The sequence below is a fragment of the Sinocyclocheilus rhinocerous genome, unplaced genomic scaffold, assembly GCF_001515625.1.
Source record: "Sinocyclocheilus rhinocerous isolate Xijiao unplaced genomic scaffold, SAMN03320098_v1.1 scaffold513, whole genome shotgun sequence".
NCBI classification, from domain to species: domain Eukaryota; kingdom Metazoa; phylum Chordata; class Actinopteri; order Cypriniformes; family Cyprinidae; genus Sinocyclocheilus; species Sinocyclocheilus rhinocerous.
This window is the reverse complement of record NW_015656019.1, coordinates 731,210-741,500: the sequence shown is the minus strand read 5'-3', so window position 1 is coordinate 741,500 and position 10,291 is coordinate 731,210. Positions and strand designations below refer to the sequence as shown.

Here is a 10,291-nt window from a genome sequence, read left to right as displayed (position 1 = left end):
CCTCAGTTCAACAGACGCGGCAGCGCGAGGCGCGCGTGAACTGATCACCTCCTCCACATTAATACCAGTTTCAGCACAAAATAAACATGACTAAACATCCGAAGGTAAGTTAAAAGAAAGAGTACAACTTTACAATCAGTATCCTGTCTCATGTAATAGCTCAATCATTGTTTCAGCGCGCAAAGACGTCAATATACAATATACGTCTTGTAAACAATGTCAAGTAACGTCACATTTTCCTCAGAAAAACATATTTCACCATAAACTCATTAGTCAGATAGAAAAATAAACTGTAGAGAGAGGCATTTTGCTAAATATATGCAACAAATAACATATTCATTATACATTTGACTGTTCTTCAATGTTTAATTTATGTTTGAATAAATCAATCAAGTTTTTATGACAGCCACTTATGTTTATATAAAAAAAAAACGAATTGAAGTAGAAATATTATTATGTAATTGTAACTTTATTATTTTAAAAACTTCATTAAGTGTAATTTTAACAAATCAGTCCAATTTAACCTTCAGTATTATAATAATGTAGTACCAACTGACTCTCATGTATATTTTACAGCATTAGTTGAGAGATTTTTGTTTCCTTGAGAAAATTTGGTGTGTAGGCCTACTGTAGGCCTACCTGATATATATCCAAAATAATCTATATCGAATCGAATCGGTAATCAAATCAAATCGCAAGCTTGTGAACAAGAATTGAATCGAATCGTGAAATTTGTATCAAAACCCAGCCCTAGTGTATAGTCCTTTGCATTACAAATATACTCCTGTTTCAGTTGAAATTACGTAGCATAACGCTGCGTGTTTCAAGGCACTTCAGTGGACATTTAAATACAATTTTTTAAAATTATTTTTGTTGCATTACAGTAATGTGAATTGGACCGGCAAATAACACAGAATATATATGGCTTTAAATGTCCTAAACACTTCATTTATAATATTTCACTTCATTTATAATATAACACTTCATTTATAATATTTTTGGAATGAAATATGACCAAAACATGTTCCTGTCAAGTTTCATGAGTCTTACATATTTCCCCTGCTCTCCTCTCTAAACACGTCCTTGATGAGAGAACACGGGTAGGACCTCAAATTTGATTATTTTCCGCAATTAAATTACTATTTGTCTGGCATCACCAGAGGATATGATGATGATCTGCTGTTTTCACACAGAAAAGGACATATAGCCTAGATCTTCTTACTCTGGAGAAATAAGTCTCCCAAACACAGAGCTTGGAAATTATTTTCATGGTAAGTTCACTGTGCAGTCAGGCAGATACATTCAGCCTCAAAACAGAAATAAAATCACATATTCATTTGCTCCATCATTAATGAATCTGCATATAACGGCAATAACCTTACTGAAACTAACAACAGCAGCAAAAAGGTTGAATCATATTTTTTTGTTTTATTTATTTTTTCTGTAGTGACACACTAGGCCTATCACTTGTCGTATTCATTAATGTCCCATGTATGAACAAAAATTTTATTTATCTGCAGTAAAATCTCACGTCGAGTGCCTCTACTAAAAGTTATGCTGCTGAAATAAAGAGAAGCCGCCTTTAAACATTCTGAACCTCATTTCTGTATTAACTAAACACTCCATTCAACAAGATTTTTCATGATTTTATCAATAAAGCTTCATGATCTGTAGGGGGCAGCAATTCACCATTTAATTTCACACAAAAGCGCCAGCAAAACCCAAAGATTCAGGAGAAGAGCACTGTCTATTATAACGGTCTATTATAACCTTCACCAACTCAAAGTCAATGTCAGTTCTATGAAACTATGAAAAAGACTGAATTGAATAGAGTTAAACTTTTGTGTTCCTGTTTAATATATCTGCAATATCTGATCACTCAACTAACCCCTCAAGGAAGAAATTGTTAAAACTAAAGTGATTTAATACAAATACAGCTGAAAAAAGAACAGCATGAAGATTTTAAAACTTAATATATAGATCAGAAAAGTATGGTTAGGTGTTTCCATAATGTATTCGACACCACAATCTGATTGTTTAGAAAATATAAATAGTCTACAATGACGGCAATGTAGTTAGTGGAAAGAGTTTTTATTCAACTTTAATTTCAGTGAAATTTCTTTCCTCTTTTTTTTCCCTCCACTTGCATTTCTATACTTTTTATAAACTTATAATTCTGGCCATAGTTCAACAACTATTATCATAATTATGCTATTAATGCACCTAATATGTAATCTTTGTGAATCCTGAACTCTGTTAAACTCTGTTTATCCACAGAAGATGCACTTCATTTAATTGAAGAGGAAGAGCTGTTTTTATTGCATTGAGTTAGATAAACGCGTGAAGCATTAACGTGCATATTATTTTTATGTGCTGACAGAAAAATGATCAGGTTTAAGCTCTAAAGCTAGTTAGCAGAGGTCTTCTGACAGGTACTGTCGTGTATAATGATATCCCTTAAATTCCACTTTAAGCACTTTAAGTTGTCAGGCTGTTTCTGAGGGGGCGTGACGGTAATTACGCACAAGTATTGCGAAAGACGTATCACGATTCTCTATTATAACGAGGGCGTGGCTTCTGAATATTCATTAGGTTACGCAATAGAACTGTACGCAGCACAGCGCCGGCAGCGCTTAATTAATATTCATGAGCCGGGGATGCTGCGCGCCTCAGCAGAACTATTCCCATCGACTGCGCAGAGCCGCAGACATGAGTTCATCCAGCCTGTCTGCGCAAGCGATGAGAGGGGCGGTGGAGAGCGTGTTTGATGCGCTCGTACAGTCTTTTAAAAGGGGCGGGAATATACAAACAGTCCCGCATGTATAAAACTCTTGGAGACACATGAAGTGCTGTGGAGTTTGGACATTATGCGTGACAGACTGGCAGAGAAGAACATGCGGAACATGCTCTCACTGCTCACCGTTGTGCCTGTTTATCTCGCGTTTTGGGGAGGAATCACTGCAGATGCTCAAGTTGGACCTGTGTTACGGAACTCCATCCGGCATCTGCCCGCAGCATCCAGTCCGAGTGACGCGGTGAGCGCGAGCCCTCGCGTGACCGGCGCCGCAGACAGCCACGCTCCGGCGGTACGTGTGCTCACGGGATGCTGAAACGCACAGAGGATTAAAAAAAAATAAAAAATAGGACTCCGTTTGAGATTATTTTTAAGTTCCTTTGGGTTTTTATTACATATATGGGCTTTTAAAGGAGCCGTTTAAATAAAGTTTACTATGATTATTTACTCTTCCACAGTCGCCGCACTGCGCCGCTGATGATGAGTGCAGGCTCGGTGAGTTTTGTAACGGCTCTCGGGGAGTTTGTCTCTCGTGCCGCAGGCGGAGGAAGCGCTGCGCTCGTGACGGCATGTGCTGCGCTGGAAACCGATGCATCAACGGTACAAACCAGAGATCCTCTTATCTTTTCACTAGTTCGTTCAGTTATAGTTTGTATTAAGATTGATTTTCTCATTCGTGTCTCTCTCAGGTGTGTGTCAACCTGCTGATGCAGATGCTGTCGGCACGGTAGATGCCGCTCAACCGGTTGGCAACACGGATGAGCCTAGTGTGAATGTAACACGTGGGCAGAACTTGTCACATCCTAAAAGAACCACCAGCCTAGCAAAAGCACAGCAGCCACTCAAAGGTGTCAAATCTGTCTCTTCGCTTCTTTTTTTCTTGTTCTCCTCTCTTCTGCTTCATCTTGCCTCTTCTTCTCATCTCACCTCCTCTTCTTTTCTTCTCTTCTTCGTCTCCTTCCTTCTAGTTTTTTCTCTTGTTCTCCTCGTTTCTTCTCCTTTCTTGTTCTTGTCTTGTGTTCTTCACTCGTCTCTTCTCCTTTCTTGTTCTCATCTTGTCTCCTCTCATCTTCTATTCCCAGCTCATCTACTTTCTTCTTCTGTTCTCTTCTCCTTTCTTCTATTCCCCCTCATCTTTCCTTTTCGTGTCGTCTCCTCTCTTTTGTCCATTATTCGTCTCATCTCATCTCTCGAAGTTCTCCATATTGAGCTGTCTTATAATGGACTTTTAAAATCTTGTCTGATCTAATCTTTCTTTTGTCTTAATTTTTTAAAATCATTTTATCTAGTCTCTCCTCATTTGTTTTCATATAATCTCATCTCTTTTTAGTCTCCTCTCATCCTCTCTGTTCTGGTCTCTTCTGATCTCTTTTCTGAAATAAAATCCCTTATTGATCTGCCCAAGTCTGATTTCAAAACCTCCAGTTCTTCTAACATGCTTGATATCGCACAAATCTGGAGGATGCTGATCTGATTTATAATCTGTCTCGTCTCTGTCAGGTGGCGAGGGCGAGACGTGTCTCAGGTCTTCAGACTGTTTGGAAGGGCTCTGCTGCGCCCGACACTTCTGGTCACGGATCTGTAAGCCCGTGCTGACAGAGGGGCAGGTGTGCACGCGCCACCGGCGGAAAGGAGCTCACAGTCTGGAGATCTTCCAGCGCTGTGACTGCGGCTCTGGCCTGACCTGCCGAGGCCAGAGAGAGAAACCCGGAGCAGAAAGCCGAAACCTCCACACCTGCCAACCGCGCTGACCCCGCAGAACCGCTCTCTGGCTCCACACACACCACGCGCACGCATGCAGACACACATGCAGCGGCGGCAAAGGAAAACTGATTCCACGGAAGGATGCGCCAATAAAAGGACTGATCGTATTTCCTGGACGGATGCAGAGAAACTGCACCGTAGGGATGTTTCTTATTGTACACTCTGCTATTTAAGACTTTTTCCCTGGGTCATCACAAAAAGCAGATTGCTTTTGTTTCCCTTTATAAGGAACTTCTTATTGTTCTTGCAGTAAATTACTGTATTGTAAATACGTAGTCAGAAATTGCACTTAACACTGAGCATATGGATCCTGTAAAAGTAGCATTTTATGATTAAAACATCAATATTGTAAATGTGCAAGCCATGTGATTTAGATGGTTATCAGTACTCTATTTTTATTTTAAGCACATTGTAAAGATATTTGTGTGATTAAAATATATAAATGATATGATAATAACAATTAATGGACTTTTTACGATTTCTACTGCCACAACTGCAATCTAAAGAAACCACGTAGGAAGGTTTTTACAGTCTAATGAAATACATTGTTTAATTTATTCAGTGGTTTACTCTTCCAGCATCATCTAGAACTTTACCTTGACAAAAAATGCAATATATTCTGTGTAGCAAAGTCGCTTTGGATAAAAACATTTCCTAAATGGATAAATGCAAACGTTCATGTGAAGAAGTATCCTAATTCAATGCACAGAGCTCAGGTAGAAAACAATGCAAAACTATGTTTGCTCAATTTTAACTTGTATTCTAGTTTGTAAAAAAAAAAAAAAAGAAGAAGTGCACTTAAAATAGAAGTCTTTGGACAACCTATGTACACTTTCATCATAGGCTTCCACTGCAACTTCATAAATTTCAATGCATTTTTTTTATTTCATCTTGCATTCCAGTTTGTAAAAACAAACAAAAACAAGAGGTGCACTTAAAATAAAAGTATTGGGGCAACCAATGCACACTTCCTGCATAGACTTCCACTGCAATATCATAAATCTTAATGCATTTGTGAACCTCTAGCGTAAGCTTTCATGGCAAATAAACAAGCTCCGAGCTCAGCTGAAGAGCCGTAATCCTCTCGGTAGCCATATCCCTGTCTACAGAAAAACACCTGACCACATGAAAGCCTGAATGGGCCCAAACAGCAGGGAAGTACAAAGCCGACAGGAGGATATCAAACGAGAAGAATCCCGAGGAAGTACAAGAGGATCAGCAGCAACAAACTTTGGTGTGTCTGGCTAACTTCTAATTAGTCCTGCAGTCAGGTCTGAATTGCAGGTTAATCATAGAGATATCTGACCCTTTAATTACTTTATTATGTAGCCTGTTTGGCACGCACACAGCATGTATAGAGCAGTATAGAGAGAGTTCTGGGTTCACTAAGATAGCAACTTTATTAGTGCAGTCTGTAGTTGATGGCATTAATGTTTTGCATCTGATCAATATAGTTGATCGACCTGAAGCTATGCAGGGAGGTATAATCATGACTGAAGACATGATGAAAGGATTGTCTGAATGTCTGAAATACTGTGATTAAGGGGGTCTGAATACTTTCCGTACCCACTGTATATATATATATATATATATATATATATCTCTAAAGGGATAGTTCACCCAAATATAACCTTTCTGTCAATATTTGCTCACCCTTATGTCATTCCAAACTGATTACTTTATACTGCAGATCACAAAAGGAGAAACTGTGAATAATGTGCTTGCTCTTTTCCATGCAGTTAAAATGAATATGTACTGGAGAACACAGAAGCACCATAAAGGTATTATAAAAGTAATTCATGTATGCACTATATTGCAAGTCCTCTTTGGTCATACAACAACTTTGTGTAAAGAACAGACTGAAACATAAATTGTTGTCACAGTGAACTGTTAACTTTTGCAACAGCATCGAGTCAGTGAGTTGATCTTGAGAGTCAGATTCATGAATGAATCATTCATTCAGACAATTCAGTAAAACGATTCAGTAAAAAGAATCATTCTCAAAATGACAATTTGTTCATAAATCAGACATTGCTAATTCTCTCATAAATGCTCTTGAACCTGCAAGAGAGCTAGAACGGATGTCAAGATTAATAAATAACTTAAAGTTCAGTCTGTTCCTCACACAAGGATATGTCTTCAAAAGTGCACAGGTTTTATGGAGTACTTATATTTCCATTTTTATTTGTCCTTCAGTGTAAAAGAAAAAGCAAAGAAAGAAAAGTGCAAAAGAAAAGAGCAACACACTACATTCCTCCAAAGTTCTTCTTTTGCTTTCTCTGGAAGGAAAAAAAAGCTATGAGGGTGACAGAATAATTTTTGTCAACAAGTGAGCTGTTAACTGCCAAAAAAAATAAATAAAAAAAAACTGAGAGAGAGAGAGTGAGAGAGAGAGAGAAAACCCAGCATAATTTGTTAGCAAATGCAAAATTTAAAAATGTTGTAATATAATGCAACAACATGCATTAATTTTTAAATGTGGCATATTGTAAACGTCATTTTGGGGCCACTTTTCACAAATCAAATCACAAGATCACATCTCCACAGCAGCTGGCAAATGTCAGAACAAGACTCTTCATTAGCAGAACCATAAAAGAGTGAAATTTCCACTCCTTCATGCTCTTACAGTTAAACATAACCTTTCTCCCTGTCCCTTGACCCTGCTGTCTCTCTCCTTCAGTCTGTCTCTCTCTCTGGTGACAGACACTGTGGCTGAAAATTACAGACAGGCAGATCCGTTTAATGATGTCAGGCGTCACAGAATCGAGGGCTCACGAAAACTGACTATTTTAACTGTTCGCATGGAGACTAGAGAAGGAGACGGCCTACACACACACACACACACACACACACACACACACACACATCATGTCCACTCTCACAATATGTAGTTTTGGTTTTCTGAGCTGTTCTTCTGAGTAACTGTCAAAGTTACTCACCTCCTATCTCAGCCAAATGAGCAAATTACTCAGAAACAAGTCCAAACAAAACCGCAGAAGAGCATTCAGTTACACTGCAGTGCAGCTTGCCAACTGTGTGTGTGCATGTGTGACCATCTTTGTGTGCAATATATATTTTTACTTTGGATATGCTCTTTTTAAAAGGACAGTTGCTACAAGAATTATTAATCCATTATTTATTTGCCATCATGTTGTTCCATACCCACTGCTTTATTTTTATTTTAATTACTTTCTTTTTCAATGAAACACAGAATAATGTAGATTGTCCAGTAACATTCATACATTTATTTATTCCAGCCATGTAGAGCCTTTTTTTAAAAACATAAAATAAATAAATAATACAATATTATAAATAAATATCACGAAGACAAAACATAATAAATACAATTGTTATATATTAGATATAATTAAAATTGATATATAATTAATATTATATGTGTATAATATATAATTCATTTTAAAATTATTTTTTAAATAATATATAATTTTTTGTTTTGTTGAGGGTTGTTGTTAAATGTGAGCCAAAATCATCACAATTAAAAGAACCAAAGACTTAAACTACTTCAGTCTGTGTGCATTGAATTTATTTAATACACGAGTTTCACAATTTGAGTTGAATTACTGAAATAAATGAACTTTTCCACGACATTCTAATTTATTGAGATGCACCTGTATATATATATATATATATGCACACACACATATACTTTATTCTTTTTTATTCATTTATTTTATGTATTAATAAAGCAACACTTAGTCATGCAAGTACAGCAAGCATCTTGTATAAAATTACAGTTCTCTGATGACCTCACACAGCTCTTTAGGTTCAACAACAAACAAATAAATCCAACACACAACAGCTGAGTCAAGCCTGTTTTTTTTTTTTTTTTAAGTTCACAAACAAAACTGGCATTTGAAGAAATCTGTTTTTGCTCAGCATTGTGCATTTTAAATATTTTCATATGTCATTTAGCCAGTCTAGTACTTTGTATGAACACAAACACATGCACACACAAAGACGGTGACAGCTTTGTGAGTAATATTTCAGCAGCAGAGGGTTGTGGGGTTTGGAGCAGTCTAGAAACCGTGTTTACACTGAACCACTCGTTATTGGGCTGACCACAAACCTCTGCTGGCCACAGGCATGTGTGTGTGTGTGTGGTGATGGCGTAGGGGGGAGGGATCTGCTCACAAATACGCCAGTTAAACTCCAGCCCTCCAAAACTGAGTCGAAGCAGATATCTGACTGCCAGCAGCATCATACTCAACGTCTGCACGACAACATTCATCTATGCAGCGCATGTTTTTCACAAGCGTTGGAGTGCAAAACAGAATTGCATCACCTCTTGAGCGCGAAACATGGGTGGGTTGTTTTTGTCGTCTCCATACAGCGCTGCCGAAATTACAAAGATGGTTGATTTCAGAGATAATGCCGCAACACACTTCTCACATATCGCTGAATAACTGATTCATGTTTGACTTTGGCACAGGTGCACAGCAATTCAATGTTATTGGTTGCAGCACAAAAACAATGTTCGACAGAAGCAGCGAGCCTTGTTCTCGGCGGGAACGTCCGTGCTCATTAGAGACTTCAAAGCAGCTTCTCACCTGGCACGAGTGTGTTTTTACCACGCTTATCTAAACAGTCTCAGAACGGGTGTCATTGCTTACACCCAGCAGATCTGCTCTTAAACTATATGCTCCATTGATCTCTGTGCCGCCGTCTCTGTGACAGTCAGAGGAAAGTGGTTGCGCAAAGAGAGAACTGGCATTTCATTCTGCAGCTAGCTGAGCTAATCTATCAAAACAAACAATTAAAAAGACTTTTGTTCTGAGTGAACAGTAAACGGCTGAGAGCCTCAGGTATACTAATGAGTGACCTGGGAAAGTGTGTATCACTGGGTTATTTCAGTTAAAGTGATAGTTCACACAAATTTAAATTATGTGATCATTTACTCACCCTCATATTTTAAGAATTTTAGTTCTGACCCTCCCATAGACAGCAATGTAATTACCATGATCAAGGTCCAGAGACGTAGCAAGGAGATCGGTAAAATAATCCATGTAACATCAGGGGTTCTTTCTACGTTGTTTATGCTTTGATTTGAACGAAAACAACGTATCCGCGTGACGCAGCTGACACAGAATAGCATACACTGTTTACGTTCAGTGGATACTCTCCAAAATGGCACCAGGGTGACGCGGAGGAGACAAATTGTTGTATAAAGTCGTTATTTTAGTTTTCTTTGCGTACAAATGTATTCTCGTAGCTTTGTAAAATTACGGTTGAGCCCCTGATGTCACATGGATTATTTTACCGATCTCCTTGCTACGTTTCTGGACCTTGATCGTGGTAATTACATTGCTGTCTATGGGAGGGTCAGAGAGCTCTCAGAATTCATCAAAAATATCTTAATTTGTGTTCCGAAGATGAACGGAGGTCTTACGGGTTTAGAACAACATGAGGGTGAGTAATTAATGACAGAATTTTCATTTTTGGGTGAACTATCCCTTTAAGAGTTTTTAGTTTTAGATTTTAGTTAAGATTTTAGTTGATCTTTTTTAAATGATTGTTAGGTTTTTGAAACCAGTGAGGTTTGTTCTAGAGCGTGATGCACTGTGCTTACCATAAGGGTGTGCGATATAAATCCTCTATGATAATATCGTATTGATGTTTAAACGATATGCGATTTGACATTATCGAGTTTATCGCAAAAACCAAACAAAAGCACATCCAGAGAGTGCACGCATACACTACATGATGTAGGTTAGA

At 38.1% G+C, this 10,291-nt stretch overlaps 1 protein-coding gene across 1 annotated transcript; it reads left to right on the top strand.

The window, feature by feature from the left end:
* The first annotated feature begins 2,711 nt into the window (after window positions 1-2,711).
* On the top strand, window positions 2,712-5,018 carry LOC107719231 (dickkopf-related protein 1-like). The gene is made up of 4 exons (XM_016526607.1): window positions 2,712-3,086; window positions 3,253-3,394; window positions 3,484-3,642; window positions 4,295-5,018. The coding sequence occupies exons 1-4, from the start codon at window positions 2,868-2,870 to the stop codon at window positions 4,543-4,545; spliced, it is 771 nt and encodes a 256-aa protein (XP_016382093.1). The 5' UTR covers window positions 2,712-2,867; the 3' UTR covers window positions 4,546-5,018.
* The last annotated feature ends 5,273 nt before the right edge of the window (window positions 5,019-10,291 follow it).

Excerpts from the sequence above, each read along its gene's own strand:
- LOC107719231 (XM_016526607.1), top strand. The coding sequence starts at position 2,868 with ATGCGTGACAGACTGGCAGAGAAGAACATGCGGAACATGCTCTCACTG. Across the intron at positions 3,087-3,252 it reads CAGACAGCCACGCTCCGGCG|TCGCCGCACTGCGCCGCTGA; the intron begins GTACGTGTGCTC and ends ACTCTTCCACAG. Across the intron at positions 3,643-4,294 it reads AGCACAGCAGCCACTCAAAG|GTGGCGAGGGCGAGACGTGT; the intron begins GTGTCAAATCTG and ends CGTCTCTGTCAG.